The 26,583-nt window shown below is 42.0% G+C and overlaps 2 protein-coding genes across 2 annotated transcripts in view; both read left to right on the top strand.

Moving 5' to 3' along the window:
* The window catches only part of sugct (succinyl-CoA:glutarate-CoA transferase), an 80,473-nt gene that overhangs the window by 49,034 nt on the left and 4,856 nt on the right, over positions 1–26,583 (top strand). Inside the window, exon 13 of the mRNA XM_084747393.1 lies at positions 24,307–24,370. Coding sequence (XP_084603519.1) covers positions 24,307–24,370 — 64 coding nt within the window. The remainder of the gene's footprint in view (positions 1–24,306; positions 24,371–26,583) is intronic.
* On the top strand, positions 12,995–14,378 carry LOC146307919 (proteinase-activated receptor 3-like). Its single transcript, XM_084747375.1, has 2 exons — positions 12,995–13,402; positions 13,916–14,378. The coding sequence occupies exons 1-2, from the start codon at positions 13,029–13,031 to the stop codon at positions 14,367–14,369; spliced, it is 828 nt and encodes a 275-aa protein (XP_084603501.1). The 5' UTR covers positions 12,995–13,028; the 3' UTR covers positions 14,370–14,378.

Here is a 26,583-nt window from a genome sequence, read left to right as displayed (position 1 = left end):
ACAACAAGAACACTTATCTGATTATTAAAATAAAGTCACCCATGTCGACTCTGGAGCTTGTAATCTGATTCAGAAAGATTAACACTGACAGTTTGACAAACTTGAATGAAAAACACACAAGTTAGAAGAGAAAATAAAACCTGGAAATGATCTTTCTGATCAGGTCGAGTCTAGAGAAGAGACGGGTTCTTTCAAGTTCTCCTTCTTCTTGGCTGCACTTCAGTTACGGGTCGCCACCGCCATCATCAGGGTAAACTGGGCTCCACCCAAACTGGCATGAGAATATGATTTTATGATCTGCATATTTGATTTGGCGTAAGCATATTTGATTATTTCACAGCGGTTAAGCTCTAAACACAGATCGACACCTCCACACAGCGCAGCACCGCCTGCTTCTGTCTGAAGGTGAAGTTAGACCGACTTCCTCCAGGATACTTTTCTATGTAACGTATTTCCTTATATAGAGAAAAGGGGGTGTGGCTGTATGACGATGTGACCTCTGAGCAGAACAAAGAGGAACGCTCTTGAATATCTGCTATTGATAATATATTAAACATCAGTAGAAGTAGTTTTAGAGATGAATACTTTGTACTTTTACTTAAGTATTTTTCAAACACCAGTACTTTTCCTTGTAACTGAGTAATATTTAAGTAATGGAGCAGTACTCGAGTACAGACTTGTAGTTCTCTCTGCACCACTGTTCACTAGAATCAAAGTCTTCACTACAAACATTTTGTGAGTCTGAGGCAGTAAATCTGTTTGTTCTTCAGGTTGTTCATATTATTTTGTCTCAGTTCATCACACCTGTAGATTCAGACTGCAGCTCAAACAGCTGATGGCTTCATGAAACCTGATTGGCTCAGCCATCGTTGTGTGTGTGTGTGTGTGTGTGTGTGTGTGTGTGTGTGAAGCAGATGTTTGTCATTGAGTCCAACACACACACACACACACACACACAGACACACACAGACACACACACACACACACACACACACAGACACACACACACACACACACACACAGACACACACACACACACACACACACACACACACACAGACACACACACACACACACACACACACACAGGTCATCCAGGGACGCGTCTCACCACAACAAACAGGATGATTCATTCAGAAATGTGAAGATTCTCAATGATTTTTATTTGTGATCAGAGAGAGGGAGAGTCCTCCTGTCTTCCTCCTCTCCTCCTCTTCCTTTCCTCTTCTGCACCTGTTCCTCCTCTCTATATCTGCCCAGTTTGCCCTCCTTTTCTCTCCTTTATTTACCTCCTGTGTCCTTTTTTCTTCACTGCTTCTCTTTCTTTCTTTCTTTCTTTTTCTTTCTCTCTTTTTTCCTCTCCCGTTTTTCTTCTCTTCTCCTGACCTTCATGTTTGTCATCATGTTCTCTTCTCATCTTTTCCCAATTTCTTTCTTTTCATCTCCTCAATTTTTCCTTTTTTGTTTTTTCTTCCACTTCTCCCCCGCTTGTTCCTCTTGTCCTCCTTTCCTCCTCTCTGCTTCTCTCTTCTCTTCTTTTTCTTCATCTCTCTTCCTCATCTACACCAGACTTTGTTTTATTGTCAGATGTGTGAAAATCTTTCCTGTCTTTAGGTTTTCTTTTTGTTCATTTTTAATGTTCTTTTTCTTCTTCTCCCTAAACTTTCATCCTTATTTGTTTTTCTGTCCACCCTTCTGATCTCTGCCTGTTCTATTTTCTCCTTTTTTAACATTTATTTTTCCTTCTTTTGGTCTTTATTTCCTCTCTTTGCTGAAGACGGTGCAGGATTTCCCTCCTGCTCTTTGTGAACATTTAAATAAACCAGTTTCAAGCTGCAACAAGTGATTCTGAAGAAAGGTAGTTGATGATTTGTCGAGTCTCAGGTCGTCAAAAACAGACATTTCTGCTTGTCGACTCGGGTTGAAACTGGGAATGAGACTCAACAATCAGCTCTGTATCTTCAGAATCGCCTGTAGCTGCTTTAAAGAAAAGAAAAAAACAAACAAACTCCTCCTTCACGGTCAGAATCAAAGCATTTGGAAACTATTGTTGTGATGCATGATGGGAAGTCGTGTAAGAAACCACATGAAGGAGCCGCTCGGCGTGACAAACCTGAGGTCCAGCTAACAGTCAGAAGAAGAAGACGGAGGGAAAACGTCTGAGTCACTGCAGCAGTTTGAAAGGTTTCAGCTGCTGCTGACGTTCTTTACATTTCTGCTCCGTTAGTTATGGTATTTCCTCTTCCTGTTGATAACTGGACAAACATGGACGACACGATCCAACACACAGAAGTTTGTGGGCACTCCTGTCCACATATGTCAGGTTGAGAGACCTCCAATGGACATATGTCCGTGCGCCCCACCTGTTTTCACGTTTGGACCTATTTTTCAACTAGTGATCAGTCTGGCAATAATTTTTCCACTAATCAATCAGTTGTTTGGTCCATTAAATATGGACGTTCAAGTGTTGATCAGAGTCTAAGATGACGTCTTCAAATGTCTTGTTTTGTCCACAACTCAAAGATAGTCAGTTTACTGTCAGAGAGGAGGAAAGAAACTATTAAAATATTCACATTTAAGAAGCTGAAATAAGAGAATTTGGACTTTTTTTTCTTTTTAAAAATGACGCAAACTGATAAATTGATTATGAAAATAGTCTGTGTTTAATTTAATGATTGAATAATTGTTGCAGCTCAAATCAAGATAATATAATGATGTAGAAATAGAAGTTAAAATGTTGTTTTATGCACAAATGAAGTCTTACCGAGATTTAATAATGAGGTGTATTATGGATCGGGTCGTGATGGTTATTCGTCATTCTTTTGGAAAACATTTGGGAAACACTGTTGTAGATCACCAGAATTCTTTGTGATCAGACTGAAAAATAAAGATTTAGCACTGGTTAAACCTAAATAGACAAACAGGAAACATGTTTGTGTTGTTTGATGCAGTGACTCTTCCTGCCTGTAGAGGGCGTCTGTGCTCCACTTCTGCAGCGACAGGAGGAAAGAGGGACGGAGAGAATAAATGAGGTGAATTAGATTGGTTCATTAAGTGTCTGACAGACACGTGTGAGGTGAAAGATTCCCCTGAACAAAGTTAGAAAACTTTTAATCTGTGTTTTTAATGACTGAAAGTAAAATATCACGTGTGACGTGACTCAGAGAGAATCAAACCCTCGACCCTCAGCCCTGTCCGCTGCCTTGCTCTGCAGTTTCCTCACATCGTCTGTTTGTTGAAGCTGGAATGCGACTGAGCATAGTTTGGTTTTTGAGCCATAATCAAATCAAAATGTGTCTGCATACTTTCCCATGGGGACAGAAGAGGAGGAGGAGGAGGAGGAGGAGGGTGAGGAGGGGTGTCCAATTAAACGGTGACACTCGAGAGATAAACAGACGGATAATAATCAGGAATGGACAGAGTTTCAAACAAAAGCAGAGAGGAAGAAAGAGAGCAAATATGTGGACAGCAGCTGGTATTTCAGATGTTATTTTTGGACATTTTCAGGAGCTGTTTCATGTAACTCTGGACGAAGCCGGCAGCTAACGAGCTAAAATACCAGAATGTGTCTGAAATGAGACATCGAGACAAAAGACGGAGAGCAGACAAACATCCAACCCAAGTGTCTGGATGAGTTATTTTTTCGTTTGAAGACCTGGTGACGTCACATCGCCGCTCATTTAGCAACGTGTTTATATCAAAGTCCGACTCATTTTAATTCCACTGTTAAGATGAACCAGAGGACTGATGTCACACTATACAGGACAGATGGACGGAGTCTCACGTTCACGCCATCAGACACTTCAGGACAGCAGTGTGGAAACAACACAACCCTATAGCTGTAAAATTAGTAGGGCCGTCCCCAACTGTCCATTCATCAGTATTTTTCTTTTCTTTCTTTTTTACAGTGCAGTGCGCCAAAATAACTCCTATATGAGCCATCATGAGAATGTTTTACCAGTTAGACTCTTATTTCAGTTCTTCATCGGCTGTGATGAGAAAACATCAGATTTTCAGTCAGAGAAATTAAAAGTCTGCGTCCTCCTTTAGTTCATGATAGGTCAGCATCACCTGCACTGCACGCCACGCTCTCCTTCGAGAATTAAGGATTCATTTTGATTGTTGGAACAGTGGAAAGATGAAACAAGACATTTTGTTGAGTTTTATTTAGTTTCTGTAAAGTTTGAATGAAGCTGATGACGATTCAAAAGGATTCTGTTGAGTTTGAGCTGTCCTGTGCGCTCTGCGGTGCGCTCTGGTGAAGCGTCAGCTGTCCTGTGCGCTCGACGGTGCGCTCTGGTGAAGCGTCAGCTGTCCTGCGCTCCATGGTGCGCTCTGGTGAAGCGTCAGCTGTCCTGCGCTCCGCGGTGCGCTCTGGTGAAGTATCTGATGGTGCGTCAGCTGCGCTCCGTTTCTATCACTCTTCTCTGCTTCCATCACTGTTAGTTTTGTGGTTTGTGGTGATTTAGAGACTCTTGTTTGTAAAGTTTACAGTCTGTCATGATGTTGCATTGATCTGTGGACAATGATGCAGATAAAAAACAAGAGCTGAAACTTGTTAACTTGTTTAGAATGGGTGAAATAATTATAGTTAGAAAAAGGTAGTGGCCGAAGGCTCAATTCATCTTGAGCTCTCGAATGAAACGACGGTTCTCACTGAGATGATTCCTCACCAGCAAAATCTAACGAACCCAAATTCTAATGGAGAGAGATTCTCAACGTATCTATTATGAATCGAAGCCCATGAATGTCTGCACCAAGTTTCATGATGATCCATCCAATGGATCGAAGTGTTGGACCAACAAACTATTTCTGTCCCTGTTTTTAAAGCTGAAACATTTGTGACTTTGTGGCCACTGGGGGGCAGCAGGACTTCACAGGAATCAAACAGACTCACAGTCTGACCTTTATCACCTCATAAAGTAGATGTGGCTACAATGTTAGCAGACAGACAGCAGTTACAGAAAACGTGATCATTCATTTGAAGTTTTCACTCTGTTTTTGGTCTCCACCTCCTCCTCATGGAAACACCTCATATCTGTGTAGGTGATGTAAAAGACTTTCTTCAGGTTCCTCCTCACCAACGTGAGAGACAACAAACTGAACTGATGCTGAACTTTGCTTCTTCTGGACTCATAAAGGATGAAGCAACCCACAGACTGCACACACACACACACACACACACACACACACACACACACACACACACACACACACACACACACCTGCACAGGCTGAATATTCAGGCACAGGTTGAAACAAGTAGATCACAGCGGGTATTTGTGTTGCTGTCTGGAAACTTCTGCAGACAGAACAGAGCCAAGATGTGTGTGAGTGAGAAAGAGACCCACATATGGAAAACACACACACACACACACACACACACACACACACACACACACACACACACACTGTCATTTTCAGGTGTAATAAACCTTTATAGCTTTGACTCATTCATAAAAAAACACTCGACTGCAGCTCCTCTCCTCTGTGTTTTTAACCTCCTTGTCTTCTGTTTTCTCTTTTTTAACAACTTTTTCTGTTATTAAAAAGTCACATTTTCTGTTTTTGTAGTCATGATTAGAGGTGAACAGAGGTCATAACAAGAGCCAATCAGAGCCGTGTGTGTGTGTGTGTGTGTGTGTGTGTGTGTGTGTGTATTAGTGTGAAGATGAAAGATTTCAGTGTGTTTCGTCCTGGACTCTTATTGTCCTGTGTCACTGTGACATCATAGTGTTCAGTTCTCTATCAGTCCTCTGTCCTCCTCTGTAAAAACCGTCTCTATGTGAGGACAGCATGTTTCTACCTGGACATTATTCACTGGAATCACTCATGTATAGTTTGGTACCCAGTCCTCCTTTTGGTACGAAAGTCCACCTGTCGACAGCTCTTAACCTGACATAACATGTCCACTCAAAGTCCACTGATTTACTTGAGCTTTTGACCCTGTCACATGGTCTTCATCAGCAGCTGAAGTCGCTCAGTTGTCGTTTAAACTTTTTTCCACGCTGTTTTGGAGTGTAGTTAAGTCTGAGTCTGTCTGATTTATTTATTCAAACAGAGATGCTCTTTGTTTTTTGTATTTGGTGGAGAAGACAACAGCATCAGGACCATCGTACTGTACCTGGATCTTTCCTCTGACATTTTTCTTTAGTTTGTTTCTGAGTGATGCTGCAGAGACTGAACGGATCTGCAGTTCTCCTCTTATATCTCAGTGTTTTTTCAGCCGGGTCTGTGGAGATTTAGATGTTATTTAGACTCTTCCGGCTGCGAGCAGGTCTGTGATGAAACGTCAAAGCCTCTATAAAAATCAGTTTGACCTCTGAACACCTGTAAACCAACTTTATCCTCCACAAAGCCTGGATCAGTGCCGACTTTCTGAGTTTATCACTTCCGTCCCTGTGGACTCCAGCACACTCGTCTGTAAGCAGGGATCTGCATCAAAGACCTCTCACCCTGTCTTTCACCTCGTCCTCTCTTCATCCATTCATCCGCTGGCCCACAGCTCGTCATAATGTCTCAATGTCCATGATTTTATTTCACTCTCACCTTCTTATTTCAAATTCATTTCTACTCATGTCTCTGATGTCTTCAGAATTTAAATACTTGCAGAAACTGAATTTGAAATGCTAAATGTAGAATACATCTGAAGATAAACAGCGTTTCTTTCTTAAAGACTCTCGTGTTGGAAACATGCTCATGCTTTTTGTTGTGTAATATTTTCTAGATAATTTAAAACAGGCTAAATCTGAAGGATATTAATACTGTAACGCCGCTCTGGCAGGGCTGTTAGCATAGATGATAAAACCTCTGCAAATGGTCCAGAATTGTGGTCTTCAACTCTTTGATCACTTTGATCAGCAAATAAACAATGACGAGTCCCACCTGCAAGGCAGGAAATCTCAATCCGTATCTTCTGTGTGGAAATGAGAATCAGAACCCCTCAACTGACGAGTGCTTATTCACATTTATCTGTTATTTCATGCACCTGCAGTAAGGATGTTACGAGAACAGAAATACTTTGGCAACAAGTTGAAGCCAAATTCTGAAAACATGACGGTGCTTGTTTTTTACAGTACTGTATGTACGGTACGCACCGGGGATGCACTTCTTACAGGGACAGTATGTACACCTAAAGGTGATTTGGTCTGTCGTTCAATGCCAAAAGAAGAAGAACAACAACCAGCAGACTTGTCAGAAAGATATAATAATAATAATTAATCCATTAAAAATCAAAGGCATCTTGTTCCAGGGAGAATAAATCTGCACTCTGTTCCAGTACCGGACCAAAAAGGCTCAGGATTACAAAAATTCTAACAAAATCTGTTTTATTTGTAAATGAAGAAGTGCATCTATTCCACAATGAAGCAAAATCATTTGGAGATGAAGCTCAGTCATGACAGCAAAATCATCAAATAAAAACGTACTGATGAATGAACTTCCTGGAGGGACTGAATAATTATAAATACGTTTGACTTTAGCACAACTAAACTAGATTTATTAAACTATTATTAAAATAACTAGTACCTGAGGATCATGAAAGTGATCTGACATTAGAACATTGTTAGACATTATTTGTTTTTCAGTTGCAGGATATCACTCTTTACATCGTTCCAACGCTTCAACTACAGAACCAACAGTTGTTCCACGTCTATGGACGCTGCTGAAAGGCATTGTGGGAGATGTTGGGAATCCTAAGCAGCAGTTGAAGTGGATGAGTCACTGTGAGGGGAAGAATGACATCAGTTAATCTCTGATGAGATCTGAGGATCATTTATCTCTGTCATTCCTCAGGTCTCATCTTACCGGCCATGTTGAAACTGTCAGTGTCACCTTCACTCAGACTCTCACAGCTCCGACGTTTGGGATTAAATTCTCCTCGTACACTATGAAATCATATTTGGCTGTTTTCATCAGTGGGAGTTAACACTGTCTGCTGCTCCTGAACAGCTCCCTGCTGACACGAGGTTACTGTCCTGCTCCACACCTGGAACACAGCTGTTGTTTCACACACTCATACACACTAACAGCAACACACACCAGCACACAAACACACTGTTGATCTACTTTCCCTCTAGTTTTTGTCCATATGGGCAACTCTTCGATCCAAAACACACACATTCCACATGCCAAAGTTTCCACTTCATATGAACTGAAACACACACAGACTCACTCACAAAAACACAATCACACAAGTGCAGGGGAAGGTCTTTAAAAACTCCAAAGACCTTTTTGTTTAGGAAAGACTGAAACATCTCAATGTCTATCAGATGGATTGTTATGAAATGATGTACAGATGCGTGTTCCCCAGAGGAGGAACCCTGATCATTACCTGTATATAAAGATGGGTGACAGAACATCTCTGTTGCCCCCTGCTGGCTGGCTGCAGTATAGATCGTAAACCCCACCCCTCCCTACGTAAGCAGATGTGGGCCAAACTAGATCAAAACTCACACGGCTGGTGATTTGGTTGGCCAGCAGTGTGGGCGGGGCCTCAGTACTGCAGCTCCAACCCCGGTCACCGCTGCACCGACTCTGGCTCCAAATGACGTTACCATCGAAAGACGGCAGCGCTCGTATCCAAAATATTTTGGCTTCATTTTGGACAGTGGGAGGAAGTTAAGCTGCAGCGTCCATCTTTATTTACAGTCAAAGATCCTACTGTCTTTTTCCACTAGCGCCTCCATGAGGTTCACGTTTGTGTTTTTGACATTTCACAATGATTATTGGATTGTTTTGTGATGAAATGTAGTGCGGACCTTCTTGTTCCCCTCAGGATGAATTCTAGTAATTTTGGTGATCCTCTGATTTCATCTAACACCATCATCAGGTCAACATTTAAATGTGTCCAAAACTTTGGTTTGTGACCAAATACCTGCAGAAAGAATTGCATTCCTATCAGTCTCAGCTTTACTTTGTGTTTACTGCTAATAAGGAAAAACATCAGCATGTTAACATTGTCATTGAGAACATGTTAACATGCATTTAGCTCAAAGAACTACTGTAATTAAGTGTCAATGAGCGAGCGAACATCAGATTGTTCAGTTGAACCTGCTCTGTGTGTCAGTGAACAGGCTCAGCGACGTGCTGCTTGTTTGAAAAAAGCGTTCGCCTCGGTTCTATTTTTGTTTCGCACACTGGCTTCACCACCAACCTATTTTCTTTGGTCTAAATCGACGCTGATGTCCTTAGCGTTTCAGTTTCCCATCAACCTCAATCTCCCACCTCATCAAAGCAGTCAACGATGAGCGACTAATTTATGATTTTGAGAAGGAGCACATCTACAGTCCACTGGAGCCTTTTCATAGGAATATCTTCACAAAGGACAAAGTTTGGAAGATAAAGATGGAGCTGTTGGGAGTCACAAGTAAGTACACTGTGTGCATTTATATAGAAAAAAGGCTGACTTAAGAAGATTCTGTGAACTAACTCACCTGAAATAACAGGCAACGCCGCTGCAACATTGCTCACAGTATATCTGGACATATGTTTGGGAGTGACGTCAGGTTAATGTGTTTTTTGATTGCTGCTCTGTTGGATGTACTGAACATTTTTGGCCTTTCTGTGATAGTGACAGTAAAGGTTCAGACAGGAAACACTGGAGAGAAATGGGGGTATAACATGCTACAAAGGTTCCTGGCTAGAATCAAACAGGGGTCATTGTGGTTATGTGGTATGTGTCTAAACCACCGAGCCACCGGATGTGCTGCACTTTTAAACTGTAGACTCTCCTTCTTCTTATTAAATTCTTAGTTTGGGTCAGCTGTCCTCTATGGGGACATCACAGGAAGTCGTACTTCTTGGAAAAGACACACACAAAGACAGCAGAAAGCGGACAAAGACAATTTATCGTCGTGTTGTTGAGGATGTTTGGTGATGTACTGACCTCATTTGGTTTGTCCAAATCCTGAATCTTTATGGATTAATTAAAGACTCAAAGTTATGAAAGTGAGTGTGTGAGAGGACTGAAGCAGTTCGACAGTCTGATTAATGTTGACAACCTGTTGCTCCAACCTGAAAATAAGCTACGCAGCTGGAATTTATACCATCCATTTGTGGTTACTTGTGATCACCGATAGACATTCCTCTGTCTGTTTGGGTTTGGACTTTTCCTGCTCAGCTTATTCACGTTCGTGTGAATCTGCACCACTGAAATGATGTAGAGTAAGTTCTGATGGATAGTAACTGCCACCACAGAACATGTAGATTATTTGACTAATTAGTTTTAATTAGTCAAACTGATGGGCTAACTATTGAGGTTGGCTAGCTAGCAGGTATCTTAGCCAGTTAGCATACTGCCACACTAGCTAGTTGTAGCTTCCACGCATGTGAACTGCTACTTGAATTTTAAAAACCTAAAAGTACATTTATTATGTGAGGATTTACTTGTATTTATGTAACAACCTGAAGCTCATGTGAAGCAGTGAGTCACATAATGTTCTCTTGGTCTAACCAGACAGCATCGATGCAAATGAAGCTGACTTCTCTCATCACCACCTGGCTGGTGGATGGACGATCAGCAGAGACGAGAACAAACATGATGCTCTTTTACTGAGAGAGGTGCTGCAGGTGGAAACAGCTGAAGGTAGGCTGGACTCAAACACAACAGCTTTACATGATTAGACTTCACTTAAATCAGACATGTAGAATCAGTCATATGAAGAGCGACACTCAACTCAAACAATGCTCTGGTTTTTAACTAAACTATTGTCATTTTCAGTTTTCCCTCTAGTGGTATCTTATGAGTCCTTTTTTATTTGTCCAGGTTTTCAGGTATTTATCTCAAAGTTTTCTTCCTCTCTGTTGCTTTAGATCATCATTGCACACCGGGGCAGGTTTTATTTGGACTATTTCAGTAGATAGTTTCAAGGAAATGATTCATAATGATCCAGACTTTTGAGGTCTGAACACTAATTTCTAAAAAGAAAAACGTGCCATACAGTGACGTGGTGTGTAACATGGATGTATTAACAGAACTGGATGAGACACAGCAAGTTAAGCCAAGGACACACTTTGCAATTTTAGCCCTGATTTGAAATTTGACAGAAATAGTTTTGCATACATTAAAAACGTAGCGTGAAACCTTGAAGAAGTCAGACAACCAGTCAGTCAACATGACATAAAACAGAGAGTCATCTGCGTAAAGATCCAGAACAGACACGTGGATTCAGGAGTAGCAGGTAACTCATGTAGCAAGAAGTTAAAATTGTCTGAAAAGCTGATATCTTGTCTTTATGTGAACCATTTTGGATCTTGTGAGTTCAGATAAATCTCCTCGTTCCGCCTCAGCTGTTGTTCTGTTTGTGAAATTCCACTGACAAATTACATTGTCAGGGAAATCCAATGCAAATGTGGCCGTCCCCCAGTCCTCAGCCATTCACAGAAACCATATCCGTGTCTCCCTTCAGCTTGTTTTGAATACACCAGATGTAAACTTAGACTCCACTCGCTGCCCGTCATGCAAATCCACAGGTGGGTCCAGTTTAAAATGAGCTTGTGGTGAAACAGTCGAGAAACAAAAAGGCCAAATTACAAACAGGAGATCCTCTTGAATGCAAAACCAAGAGAGGATGGATGTTGTTTAGATGCAACACCAGCCTGGAGACACAACGTGTGTGATAGAGGTGTGGAGAACCTAAATGTAGATCGTCTTTTTTTTTCTTATGGGAATTCAGGAACCTTTTATGTCTGTTCAGAGGATCACTGTTGTTATAAGATAACAAGCAGCAGGATGAGATGTTTTTAAGTACGTTACAAAGCTCTCTGCATCTGTATGAAGCAGACAGAGAAGAGGGCAGCAGGAGGTTGGAGGGCAGTGACTGGTTGATTGATGGCTGCCAAATAGAATCTCGTAACCACAAACTCATATGTTCGTCATTTCCAAAACAAATCCAACTACGCGTGTCATCGAGCATTTATCCAGATATCCAATCAGAGAGCTTCAGATTCTGTTGCCACGGGGGGAGTTAGCTTTATGGAGCTCAATAGATAATTTCATAAATATGATTCAATTTAATTTGGGATTTCTGATCAATTCAGAAGCTTTGATTGGACGGTGTTGTTCCTAATTGCTGCGACGAAGCGTTCTGAATATGAATTCTTTTTCAACAAACTACAGTAAGTCAAAGAAGAACAACTTTTAGTAATATCTGTGTATAATTTTGCAGTGTGTTAATTTAGCCTGTACATCTCTAACTCATAATCCTGCATTTTCTGTTTGTACTCCTCTATGTTTGTGTTGAGATCTCTCATGAACATGCATGGCTTTTTATTTGTCATATATGATTGTTCATCTTCTTTATCTTAATCTCATTTTAACGACTAAAAATATTTAACAAAAATATTAATAACAGCAAGATAACATCCAAACAAAAGTCCATACAAACTCATGAGATCTTACTCCAGTCAGAGTGTGAAAATAGATTCATTCATTAATAGATTATTGAGATGTATTAATGTGTTGGAGCTAGATTAGCAAGAAGGCCTGATTATCCAGTCTGCTGCTGATTTAAAATGCAGAACAGGGTGGCAGCGACAGCAGCAGTCACTTGTTGACTGAAAGCATCGTTGGAGCAAATCCACATATCAAACTGAGAGAAAACACTTCTACATTTCTACCTGGTGACCATGACAGAGTCCGGCAGCATCCAGGCAGCACTCCTCTTCTTTCTGTAAATTAATTTGTTAAAAGTAAAATTTCAAATGCAAACTTACTTCAATCAAACTTTCATGGAGAAAAGTTTAATTTTAAATTTTCAATGACTGTGCACAAGTGATCTACTAGAACTGCTACCCCATCGACACGTGATCAGCAGGATGAGATCAACTCGCCACAAGCTGTTGTTCTGTGGGGTATAGATTAGGATCGACATAGATTTATGTCATCATTTCCAGCCAACATCTAGCAGAACAAAGTTTGTGCCAAATTGTCATTTGCTTTTTTTGTAAATAAGTCTGAAACAGCTCTCTGGTTTTACTTCTGCAGATCCTGGAAAGTTCTTCTGCTACAGTTTTTGAGGTGGGTGAAGATGAATCTGTTTGAAACCAACCACACCTTTACATCTGATGTCCTTACTTTCTATCAGGGAGTAACAGCCTTGTTCACCTGTAACTTCTTGGTGGGTCTGCCCGCTAATATTTATGTGGTGTGGCTGATAACCAGAGGAGCAGGCGGGGCCATGGCCTCAGAGGTCTTTTCCCTCAATCTGTCCATCTCTGAGATCCTCTTTTGTGCCTCGTCACTCTATGTAATGCTTCACTTCCTGCTGGGGATGCCGATGGACCTCGGGATAGTGATGCTGGACTGCATCATGCAGCTTGTGTTATTTTCTCGACCCGTCTTTCAGAGCTGCGTCTGCCTGGAGCGCTACCTGGCTGTGGTGCATCCCACAGTCTTCCTCAGGTAATTCATGACGAATCCAAGTCCAAAGGCACTTTTGTAGGTTTATTTTACATTAACCAGGCAACTAAGGCAACTTTTATACCTTAAAATCACCTCAGACTTTTCAGATTCAGATTAAAGTCCAACCTGTGTCACTCTGAGGGTAGAAACTGATGAATTTGATTCTTAACAGACCAAAGTGAAGCTCTGAATGTGCTTTTGTTCCTCAGTTTACAGTTTTAGTAACTTTAATTTGGTTAATTTGATTTTATTCACTAATTAATTCCACCTGTTCACAATTTCTGTTTTCCTTAATCATGTTAACAGAGTTTCAACCCATTCAGTATTAAGTTTTTTATGTGAAGGCCAGAATTTCCATTATTTAAGACTCTGCCATTATTTGAATACAGGTGTTATGAGAATGTACAGCATTTTTTTAATTAAGCCATTATGATTATGATTATGGGGGTTTTCTGTTTACTCAGTGTGATGATCTGTCACTTCTTCAACAAGTCTTGTTTTTCCTCTCCACAGGTTCAAACCTCTCCGTTACAGGCTAACCTGCTGCATAGTCAACTGGCTGCTTACGCTGCTGTACTGCATCATACCTGTTTTCTCACATTCAGCCTTACACTCAGTATACCTGACGATATGCATGTCCATGTTCTTCCTGGTACTCATGTTGTACTGCGGCGTTCACGTTCTATGTGTGCTGAGGCAGCCGGGGCCTGGTGATGGAAACCGAGACAGCGAGAGCCAGAATAGCATGAAGAGAAAGGCCTTTAAGGTCATCATGATCACCCTGGTGTTCACCAGCACCAACCAGCTCCTCCGAGTCTTCATGCTGGGTCCATCACTGCTGTATGCATCACAGCAGGTCGTTCTGCAGGTCATATTAATCAGCCTGGCCATCAGCATCGTCAGCGGGTTCATCACCCCTCTGCTGTACCTCCACAGAGCCGGAAAACTGCCCTGCATCAAGTTCTGAGTTTGGCTTCTTAGAAATGTTAGAAAAAATCTGTGGTACCACTTATCAAGATCCTGAAGGGACAGTTTAACATCCTAATTTGGGGAAAGGTGTCGACCTGAAGTGGGAGGAGCAACAGGAAATCACCAGAGCTGAGACAGACCAAACCATCCAATAATCCTAAATATTCTGATAATACAATAATGATTCTGAAAATCTACAAACTCTCATTTAAAGAAGAAAAACATTCTACAGGGAGCTAACCAAAAGTCTGACCTTTGGATGTGGACGGATTTTTCTTTGACTTTCCAAGATTTCTTGATTTCCACCAACCCCAAGCATCTGTATTGGTCGAGGACTCTACAATGAACTATCTTACCAACCTGTGATTGGCTTAAGTCCCCCGTCAAAGGCTAGATTTTCTACAGCCTGAAAAAAGAGCCAAAAGGGGGAGCAGATGTTTAGTTTTGTCTGAGAAGACTTTAGACAATTGCAACATGCTGAAAGACTTCCCTGGAACTTCTGCCCAATAACTCCATAAATAAACTCGACTACCACAGCTATAACTTTCCTCCTGGCGATACGAACATTGTTTCATGATTGTATCACACAGCGCGAACATTGATGGCAGTGTGATACCATGCAAGATGTGGAACATCAGGAGCAAATTGTCTTGCTCATGAACATTTCAACATGTGGACAGGAGATTAGTGGACAACCCACACACCACAAGATTCACGAGCAAGTCATTGCACAATAGCTGGTCTTTGGAGCCGAGGCTGGTTTCATTCACTGTAAGAGACCAATGATCAGTCTGCTGAGTCTGTCTTAAACTTCCTTCATGTTGTCTTCATGTCGTCTTTCCTGCAAAACTCAGAAAAGTCCGTGTCTAGGGCCAGTGCCTGGTTTGACTGTTCTGGGTTACTGTAGAAATATGGTGGTGCAACATGGCGACCGGCGTGGAGGAGGTCCTGCTCCCTCTGTAGACAGAAAGGGCTCATTGTAAGGTAACAGGTAAATTCAACACTAATGAACACATACTCATTAATATTATGTTTAATTTCTGACATATTCTGCCAACAATCCTCTTCAGTCTTACACATTTGACCTTTAATTAAAGTGCTATTGCAGTACTTTCTGTGTATTACAAACACAAAACTGTAGTATTTCTTCATAAATACAGATGTCAGGTATTTACAGCATATGATGCAGAAATATCTAATCTCTTTCAGGCTGTGTTTGAACAGGAAGTCATGACTCCTCCAGTGTGACAACATCGATACGTTACTCTTCAAAGTTAGAAATAAATATTTCTCCAACTAAAACACACTCATTTGCAGAACACGATGAAGAGCATTATTCATGTCATGAGCGGAAATCATGAAAAACCAAATCACCTGGGACCTTTACCACTCAGGCTGCAGCTTTATGTAACCCAACTAAGAATCCTATTAAGTGCTCATATGAGCCCATATATGGAAGAAAAACACGTCTCTGACACTTCACAGGATTGAAAATGCTGCGATATTCAGAAGCTGCTTTGATTGTTGAGGTCAACCAGAGAGCAGCAGGTTCAGGCAACCTAAGATCTTCACACATACACAACCCTACATACGTCCTGCTGCACACACACTCCATCCTCATCTCCTTGATGTTGCAGTAACATGATGTAACAGCGGGCCTGGATGGCTCCCATGGGTGCTGGTTAGTCGACTTAATGGACTGCCACAGCTAGCTTCAAAGACTCCAAGAGTAAAAAGAATAAAGAGTGATGGGGAGGGAGAGGAGGCGTAAGAAGAGCAGAGAGAAACACGAGGGTGAAGAAGTCATCATCTGAGTCGGCCTCAGTGATGGAGAAGTTGATGGAGGGATGACAGGAGTTAGAGAGATATAGCTGTGACAGTCATTCATGATGATTGATTCATTCTTTATCTTGTAACTCAAAAACTGCCTTGTGACCCACATTAAAAGCCTCCTGTGTCGAGTCGTGACCTCACTGTTGATAACCTGGCTGTGTGCACTACAACGGGTGGAGAGAAAGAAAGTAAAAACCTTAAAAGTTCCAGATAGTCACTGCGAGTTTTATTGAGTTTTCATTAAACCCACCATATAGCATGGGACAGTACAACCACACAGGTGTTTTCTGTTAACCTGGCTGATTATCTTCTAATCTTTTAGTCTTTTTATCCATGTTTCACACTGGGAGCTTTTAGCCCTGGGTTTAGTTGATTTTCAGGGGATAACCCTGCAAACTCTGGGCTAACCTTGCTCCAGAGCAGGGCCAGCTTGCCCAAGACTAAAGTCACGGTTAGCCAACTTTGGAACGTGCCAGGAACGTGTCAGTATGAAAACTCTGATAGCCCTAAACTAATAGATCCCTAAGCCGAACTGCTCTCTTAACCTGGGGGTAAATGCAGTGAGAAAAGCCCGTATGTGACCCAAGGACCCACCACTCCATCAAGTGAACTTTAAATTTAACCATTTGATTAAAGATCTTCATTAAGTCCAGTTACTCACTACAAAAGTACACCGAGGCTTCAGATTCCTGCACAGTTCCACTTTCTGACCAAGCAGGAAACAAACAGCGTCCTCCCGTCATAAAGTCTGATGTTTTCTTGACCCATCCATCTACCCCAACCTATAAGCTCTAATAACATCACCTGACTTCCTGCTGTGTTCCCACTGAAGAGTCATGATTTCATGTGGCTGCTAGTGGGCGCTGTCATCGCCGATCAGACTGGTGCTGTCGTTTTTCTTAGAGGCTAAACTCTGTGTAGATGCACAGATTGAGGTATTTGTGGAACCTTGAAAGAATGGACAGAATAATTAAGAAGGACGGCAAAAAAAAAGACTTTATAAATAGAAGCACTGAGAAAGATGGGAGGCACTGAAAGTGGAAGGAGAAAAAGGAAATGAGGAGAACAGGAAGTGAGGAGGAAAAGGAGGCACGTGTCTGGAAACCACAAAACTCCTCTGTGGTGTGTGTGTGTGTGTGTGTGTGTGTGCGTGCGTGCGTGCGTGCGTGCGTGCGTGCGTGCGTGCGTGCGTGTGTGTGTGTGTGTCTTTTGATCAAGCCTGGTAACTGCCTGCACATTCTTTCTCTTTTCACATTTTTCTTTTTCCACCACTGCTGGCAAAACACATATGGCACACACACACACACACACACACACACACACACACACACACACACACACACAGCAGGTGAAGCTTTAAGCCATGCAGCCGCAGATCAATAACATTTAGATTAGAGTCAAACACACACCATGTGTTCCGACACACACTGCAGCACAGGAAGTGATCCTGCAGCAGACTCCGCGTGTTGTGCGTTTGATGTTCTTTATTGAAACATCTCAACATAATACAGGATAAAATATGGGAAAAAAAGTTGTCTTTAAACCTCAGTAGACCCTACAGTCACACGCGCTGCTGTGGTTGTAGAAACATCCTAACATGATAGTTTTGTTAACTTGGTTGTCAGACAAACAAAAAAGTGACTAAAAGTTGCGACATTGTGTTAAACACATAAAAACAGAATACAATGAGTTGCAAATACTCTCCGACCTATATTTTTGTGAACTGAGTACAAAGACAAGATACTTATTGTAAACTGAACTCCCCCTGCGCAGACAGTTCTGTCAGTCAGACAGTAGCCCCGCCCTGAAGCACACCCTGTTGTTCTCTAAATGGGACCATCGTTTGATAAACAAACTTCCTGCTGATTTGAAGAACAATTGAAACTAGTGACCGATCATAAACTCATTCATAAACTGTCACACATCACGTGAGACGTAGGCTCACTTTGCCATAAGGCTACATGTATCTTTGCAGCCAGTGGAGTCGCCCCCTGCTGGCCACTAGAAAGAATGCAGGTTCAGGTTCTCCTATAAATCCAGAAAAAGATAATACCAAAAAGATTAAAAATGAAATTCAAGAACTGGGAGACAAATATCACACATTCATCTTATCCAAACTTAAACTTACAGAACAACTAAACGTAGCACAGAGTGGAAAGTGGAAAGTGACCACCTTTGTCTCAGATAGTGTTGGAGTAAATTTTTCTGTCTTAACGGAGCTGGAAGAGCATAAACAGACTTTCCAGACTTTGTGCTAAGCTGCTTAGCAGAGAAACATCTGACTGTTCCTTTAAAAAAAAAACACAGATGCCACAACAAATCACATTCGCACAATTATCAGAGGATTTAGTGGATTACAGCAAAATGACTGAAATACAACATGATGTTGTTCTCAAACTGATTCCTGTTTCCTCTTTTTCATCTTTACTGGTTTATTTTTCTGTCACTGTTTTTAATTCATAAACAACTGGAAAATAAAACATCAAGTTCAACAATGTGTTTGACCTCTGGGAACAGTGTGTGTGTGTGTGTGTGTGTGTGTGTGTGTGTCTGTGTGTGTGAGGCCATATGGATGTAATGATACCCTGCATAACAAGCAGATAGGATTACACACACACACATGCATGCAATCATACTGTTACACTTGTATGCACGCATGCACAATACAGACGCACATCAAACACACACACACACACACACACACACACACACACACACAGACTGTATATCAGGATGTTAAAGGGAGGAGCCAGCTATGTCCCATAAACCATTTTTGGTTTTATTTTTTTCTTTTTGAGTTTTCTGTTGTCAACTATTGATTATCAGACTAACTTCAGTCGTACAGCGGAGTGTCGATGGTTCGAGACCTCGTCTCATTTTGCTGCACGTTGGTTTTGTGGTTGTAAGACGTGATGAAATGTGACACTGCAGGAAGCAGCTGCTGAACATCTGATTCTGTCGCCGTGACGATTTCTGTGCTACGTCCAGAAGAAATTATTCTCCCAATATAGAAATCAACTGATCTTGTATCTTATAGATACACACTGATAGTGAGCACAGGTACACACACACACACACACACACACACACACACACACACACACACACACACACACACGCAGGGTAATTCGTTTAGCACTGGTTGACTTCCTGCACAGTGTGTCATGTTTGATGTTTAAATTAAAGCCATCGATCAGAGTTTGGCTCTTATTAAAGTTTCCCCCCTGGAGATGAAGAGAGTGTGTGTGTGTGTGTGTGTGTGTGTGTGTGTGTGTGTGTGTGTGTGTGTGTGTGTGTGTGTGTGTGTGTGTGTGTGTGTTTCCTTTGGTTTCATTCCTCTACTACAGTTGTTCTTTCTTTCTCTAAAATGTGGTCGTGGTCACTCTGTTCATCACAATTTAATTCTAATGATCCAAAAGAAAAGACATGTTGTTATTTATCTATTCATGCAGATTTACCCGTCATGGAGCTAAAAATGTGCAGTTTGTCCTGAGGGTGGCGCTAGAAGAAAAAAACATCCTCTTGAGAGCAGAAATACACAGACAAACAAGAACATGTTGAGAGGAAAGAGAATAGGATGTGAATAATTAAAAATGAAAGACCGAAGGAAGAAAAGAAAAGAAGATCATTAGAAAGAAAGAAATGAGATGAAAAAGGAGAAAGTTATTTGGCTGTCAGGCCGAAGCAGAGACACACGAGAGGAAGACGAACACACAAAAACCTGCCAACACGTATAGACACACACACACACACACACACACACACACACACACACACACACAGATGCTGTAGAGTGTATCTGAGTCAGACATATGTTTGTGTCCATGATCCAGGCTGTTTTTCCACACACACACACACACACACACACACTTGTTAGAAGGATGTTTATGCTGCAACTTTGCCCACAAAATTTTCCACGAGACTTTCAAACCTTCATATCTCAACACATGTAATGACGAGTGTTGTACAAAGTTTGATTACAATAAGTTTGTGTTTTTTTTTCCCGGTTCAGACCTGCCTGTCCAATCAGCCGGCTCGATTCTCCAGATCACATGGTGCTCTCTAAGATTTGGAAAATGTGTGTGCTGGCTCCTCTGAAACCTCCGGACACACATTCACTCGTTCACAGCTGGTACTGAAAAGTATTTGGATCGTGGCGTCTGATGCATAAATAAGTTGGATTGTGGACTTCAGTTTTTATATCACTCTGTGAGGGGAGAACGTGTTAGCTGCTGGTACTGCTTGTAGTTTTTGCCAGATATTTTGAGCTAACAGGTGCAGTTAAGCCTTGTTAATACTCGATGGTTGTGTTTATGCTACTTTCTAGTGTCCCCTTGGAGGACGTGCTCCACACATGCAAAGACATTCTGTAGCTTGTTGTAGTGTAGTGGCCACATGGACCAGTCCTTGGAAGAGTCTGCACGGTCACAACAAGTTGGCAGCACATTGACGTCCACACACAGCAAGGCGTGACACCCTCTGATGATGAAAGTTTCCCCTCACAGCAATATATTTTAGATATCTTTAAAAGATTTAGAGCAGTCCTCTAAGTTTGCCCTGTCTGAGTCAATATTTTTGCACAGTCTTGCGCTGCCTGTCAACATGTTTAGGGTTGTGACCCGAGGAACCCACTGAGACCAAACAAAAATCTAACATGGCTGCACATGTGCATTTTATTTAGTCCAGTATAGACGAATCCGGCGACCGCTTTGTGTGTTCTGCCATTTTGCAGTGCTGCCATTGCTGTGGTGTCACGTCATGTCTGTCACTCTCTCTGTTGCGAGTCTTCTTCATGGTTTCACACAAAATGTTCACTCTTGTGTGATCTTGTGGGTCTGGGGTTCCCCTCTCCGTGTCTGCTGTTGCTTGCTAACAGAGACAGATGGAGGATTGGACTGACGATGTTAAACCCTCAGTCGGTTGTCAGAAGAGCCACATTTCAGTGATGAAGTACTGTAAAATATGTATAAAAAATCTATATGAATTCACATTTTTCATCAGTTATTGAAGATTTCCAGGAATAAAGTTGTTTCTGTTAATATTTTTGCTCCACGGTGACGTCATGTTGGTCCTCTGTTCCCTCTCTGCTCTCAGACAGCAGCTCTCTTCATCAAGTAAAGCTTTGTGTGTTTTGAATTCTGTTCTTGTCCAGAGTTTGACTCGACTGTTGGAGCAGTTTCAGAACGCAGACATATCACCAAAAATAAGTTTCTGCAACTGGAGATAAAATTTTTCTTTGACTAAAAGGGTCCTGACTGAATACAAACTGTTGCAGATGAACGAGCAGATTAATCAGCTCTATAGTTGAATTTCACCAATGAATCTGTGGTTCACTCACTTTAAATAAACTATTAAAATCCCTCCTCACACACACACTTTATGTTTGACTCAGAAATATGTGATCTAACATGAGTAAGAGGCTCTTACTTCTGATTTTCTTCATTTCAACCTGACAGACTCCCAGCTTCCTGTCATCATCTTTGATCTTTCAGAAATAATTTATCTTTATCTACGACACACGGTGCGTCATTTCTTTTTTCTGCCGTCCTCGATGATTCAGGTTTTTCTGTGAAACCAATCACAGCAGACAGCGGTCCGTCAGCAGCCTCCTGTCAGCGACGTTCCCTTTTTTTAGCTCCCCTGATAAAAGATTTTTCTGAATCTGTCACCGCTTGTAGAAACTTCCAGGTCGGTGAGACCTGAGCACAGGTCAGGACGACCAGCACAGAGAGTGTGAGTGTGGTTAGTTTTGAAAGAAAGACCACGCTCAGTTTTTCTTTCCTTCTGTCTTTCTCTCTGGTTCCACGGTTTCACTGATGAATGAAGTGAAATGATAATAATAAACTAAAATAATTCTTACATCATGTTGACTTCTGTCAGATGTTCTGCTGGTGACTCAGACATGACCTCTGAGGCTTCGTCACGTTCTGTATGTGTTCTGTAAATCACCTTTGTCATGAGAACATGATCTTGTTGAACTGGACGTGGCCTCTGAATATTAGAGGTAAAGGTACTTTGGGACAGACTCTATTATTATTATTATTATTATTATTTTCTGGTTTCTCTCCTTTTTCCGCTCGTTTCATCGACATCGACATTGTGCAGGAAAACCTTCCCAACAGATTTATTCTATCACCTCAGCTCCTCCTACCCTTTGAAGCACACAACATATCATCAGTCACAAGCGATATGATCAATAATTATGGATATTTCCTAATATGAAATGTCACTGTCCTGATAGACTTTTCAGTTATATCACCCAGGCCTGGACAGACCTTCATGTCAGTTTGTGTCTAACATCCTTTGCTTATTTTTGTGCCGTATCCAGACTTGTATTTTTTTTTTTTTTAGTCTGAGGTGTGGGTGTGAAGCTGAAGATCTTGATGCAGCCTCAGGTCTACCCGAGTCAAAATGTGACCTCAGTGACTCAGAGGTGACCTTTGACATGACATTCTGGATTTATACCAGGGTTCCACCTTAAAATCGCTCAGAAAAAGTCCCAGCTCAGACGGTAGTACTTTCCAAAAGTACAGACATTTTGGGGTGGAGTTCTGCAGCGCTGAACAGTTCTGATTGGTGCTGTACTTACAATTTTATTTTAGCCACTGTTTTTAAAAATCTGCAGCCATGACCACTAGTTTTTTGCACGTTGCACAACATGGAGTTACAGAAGAAAGTGTATGATAGACAGTGACGATGAAGTCCAGGCCATAGTAGCATGCAAAAATGAAATTTAAGAAAAAGCTGACAAGTTTTCATTGTTCAGTGGAATAACTTGCCAAATCTTCGCAGGTCTGAACGCGCTGAATAAACCTTTAAGTTCCTTGAAAAGTCGTTGTTGAGACTAAAAGTTCATGGTGGAATTGTGTCTGTAGAAGGTTTTACAGTTCAGACTTGTGTCACGTTAGAAGCTGAACAAAAATGGGACAAACAGCGTCTCTGGTCCAACATGGTAACATTGAGGTTTGTTGCCATCAGTCGGTGGTGACCTCAGTGACTCACACAGGACCTCTGAGCCTTCGTCTGCAACCTGTTACCTGCCGACTCATAAAATCTGAGACATTTCTATCATCGGTCTCCTGCTGTGACGGCTTGTTTTGTCTGATCAACAGTTCAAAACCCAAATATATTTAGACACAGCTGAGGATTATGTAAGAAACAGAAACCTAAAAGACTCAGAGAGGTTGATCTGTGCCCTCTGTCATCCCACTGGCACAAACTGAGGGATGAGGAGGATGAAGACGAGGAGGTGGACTCCATCAGTTGTAGTCCTTCCATATTTATAGAGGAAGTCGTGCGTGCAGGACAAGAGGGAGAGGAAACCACTTAACTCGTCATCACCCCTGACTGCACAGAGAGAGAGAGAGAGAGAGAGAGAGAGAGAGAGAGAGAGAGAGAGAGAGAGAGAGAGAGAGCATGTGTGTCAAGTGTCTGCATGTTTTTTCTGTCTGTGTGTGTTGATCCTGAAATATGGACACACAAAAACAAACTTTATGTTTCCACTAATTTTCTCTATAATAAAGGTAAAGTTTCCACAGAGTCTGAATCCCACTGATCTGGATTTATGTTTTAAAAGGTCTCCACTGTACTGTACTATAAAGTTGCATTAACGTCTTCCTCGCTATAAAATGTGTACATTTGAGTGTTTTTCCTTAATTATAAGGTGCAGCTGAAGACAGACAGGAAAGAAGGCAGAGAGAGAGAACTGGAACTGAATCCACAGAGGAACCTCAGTACTGAGCTACTGGGACACCTCACTGTCAAATGTGTCAAACTCCAAAACCAACGTGGAACCAACGTTCAGCTCAGTCAGAATTTAACAGAGCACATCCAGCTAGTGTGTCGCAATGTGACGTGTGGGCTGAAAAAATCTGCTTCTTTTCAAATACTTCCTGTTTCTGTTTCTGTGAGCAGGTTCACTGAGATCCGGCTTCACAGATCTTTATTGAACTTTGGGATGAGATCGCATTTCCTTGTGTGTTGCTTGAAAATTTGAGACATACATCTTTAAAAACACCACAAATATGTAGTTTAATTATTAAGAAAAAAAAGCACACAGGAGGAGAAGATTTACCAACAGACTTCTACTGTGTTTGTTTCAGGTGAAACACAACGGTCTCATACTGGAGATGAACCATCCAACAGCTGGACGTGTCACTGTTCCTGGTCAGTGCAAACACACACACACACACACACACACACACACACACACACACACACACACACACACACACACACACACAGTTGTCCTCTCTCTAACCCTTGACTTTCTGTTTTTGACACCAATTTGTTAAATGACATTTTCCAAGAAGTGTTGTTTATCTGTGCATTGGGGCGCAGTTATGGATGTCCTGCTGAGACACACACACACACACACACACACACACACACACACACACACACACACACACACACACACACACACACTGTGGGACGGTCCTGTTATGAATTTCCCTGCAGATACACAAACAAATAAAACTACAAGATCCTGTTCAGCAGCCAAAAACACACCTTCACACACACACACACACACACACACACACACACACACACGTCCATGGGGAGTCTCCTGCTCCATTGGTTTGATGTATCTCAGTGTGTTTCCACTAAGAGGAAGCTGTTTGTCCACCACTGTGTATTTAGTGTAATCTGTCTTCTGACCTGTGTGTGTGTGTGTGTGTGTGTGTGTGTGTGTGTGTGTGTGTGTGTGTGTGTGTGTCTCAGCAGGGAGACATTCATAATGAGCAGAGGCAGGTAGTGTGCGTTGTGTTTGGTGTGGATCCAGTCGACTCAGCAGCATCAGTGTTTCCTGTCGACTCAGTATTAAACAGTCAGTAAACAAACATGGACACTGACTGAACGTCACCTGACTCTCCTCCTCAAACCTTTTCATCAGATCTCATCACATTATTTCATCACTCGAGCTTTAGAGTGACATGATGGCAGCAGTACGCAGTGGGGCAGCAGGGCGGTGTAGTTGTTAGAAAGTCTCCGTCTTCCTTCAGGCAGGTTTCTTCTGGGTGAATGCTGGATCAGTTCTGCAGTCCGTCCCTCTGATCGGTCTGATCAGCTGTCCACTGCTCCAGAACCAAGGATGGATCAATGCAGAGACTGAATCCAACTGTGTGTTGAACTTTACTTTTACTTTGAGAAATTCATGTCACCATGTCGTCCGCCACGAGCGTGATCCTGCTTGAACCTCATTGGTTGGCGTCCTTGTGGTTGACATGACATTGTTTTGTGGTCAAAGTTGAGTTTAGTACAACTGAGGTGCAGAAAACTTCACTGCATTTGTACGTTTGTTTCCACTGCAACATGTTTTTGCTGCGTTTGTTTCCATTTTTCACTGTGCACATTTTCACAACATACTGCATGTGCAGGTTTTCACTGCATAAATACACGTTTTCTGTGCGTTAGCGCTCATCTTCCATGTGAATGTATTTCAGTGGCTCCTCATCCTCTCCGCCTCTTCATCACCTCTAAGCTCAGCGCTGAGAAGTCGGGTTGTTGTTGGTCAGTGAAGCACGTTCACGTGTCAAAGTCAACAAAAACATGTGTAGACTTAAGTTACTCTTTATGTCACTGTTATGAAGGCTGGTGAGTCCAGGCTGTAAAGACTCAGGGTTTAAAGGGGTCAGGGCTCAATAAAGGAACAGTTCAACATTTTGGAGAACATGCAACACGACAACAGAGTTCAACACAGAGACACGAAGAGACAGTGAGACAGTGACTGACAGGAAGAACTGTTTCCATCTGAGAGAGTCACAATACAGAGCATCTGTCTGTGGTCTCACACACACACACACACACACACACACACACACACACACACACACACACACACACACACACAAGCTACATACAACATGACGTCCCATGATGCTCCATTTGTCCTGTAATCTTCCTCTCTACTATGATTTACACCAAACCATAATGTGAGAGGAGTGTGTGTGTGTGTGTGTGTGTGTGTGTGTGTGTGACCAGTGTCAGTCTATTCACTGCCCTAACAATATCCTTTTCTTTGCTCTCCACTTTCCCGTTCTGTCCATCTCTGTTTAGTAAACAACACCAGACACTTGTCTGTGTGTGTGTGTGTATGTGTGTGTGTGTGTGTGTGTGTGTGTGTGTGTGTGTGTATGTGTGTGTGTGTGTGTGTGTGTGTGTGTGTGTGTGCATGTTTGTGTGTGTGTATGTGTGTGTGTGTGTGTGTGTGTGTGTGTGTGTGTGTGTGTGTGTGCATGTTTGTGTGTGTGTGCGTGTGCGTGTGTGTGTGTGTGTGTGTGTGTGTGTGTGTGTGTGTGTGTGTGTGTGTGTGTGTGTGCATGTTTGTGTGTGTGTATGTGTGTGTGTGTGTGTGTGTGTGTGTGCATGTGTGTGTG

The sequence above is a fragment of the Lutjanus erythropterus genome, chromosome 21 (assembly GCF_056507025.1).
Source record: "Lutjanus erythropterus isolate fLutEry1 chromosome 21, fLutEry1.hap2, whole genome shotgun sequence".
Classification (NCBI taxonomy): Eukaryota; Metazoa; Chordata; class Actinopteri; order Lutjaniformes; family Lutjanidae; genus Lutjanus; species Lutjanus erythropterus.
Note: the sequence above shows the minus strand (reverse complement) of the source record. Positions and strands in the feature narration are given on the sequence as shown.

Coding starts and splice junctions, on each gene's coding strand:
- LOC146307919 (XM_084747375.1), top strand. CDS start 13,029: ATGAATCTGTTTGAAACCAACCACACCTTTACATCTGATGTCCTTACT. Junction 13,403..13,915: donor CATCCCACAGTCTTCCTCAG/GTAATTCATGAC, acceptor TCCTCTCCACAG/GTTCAAACCTCTCCGTTACA.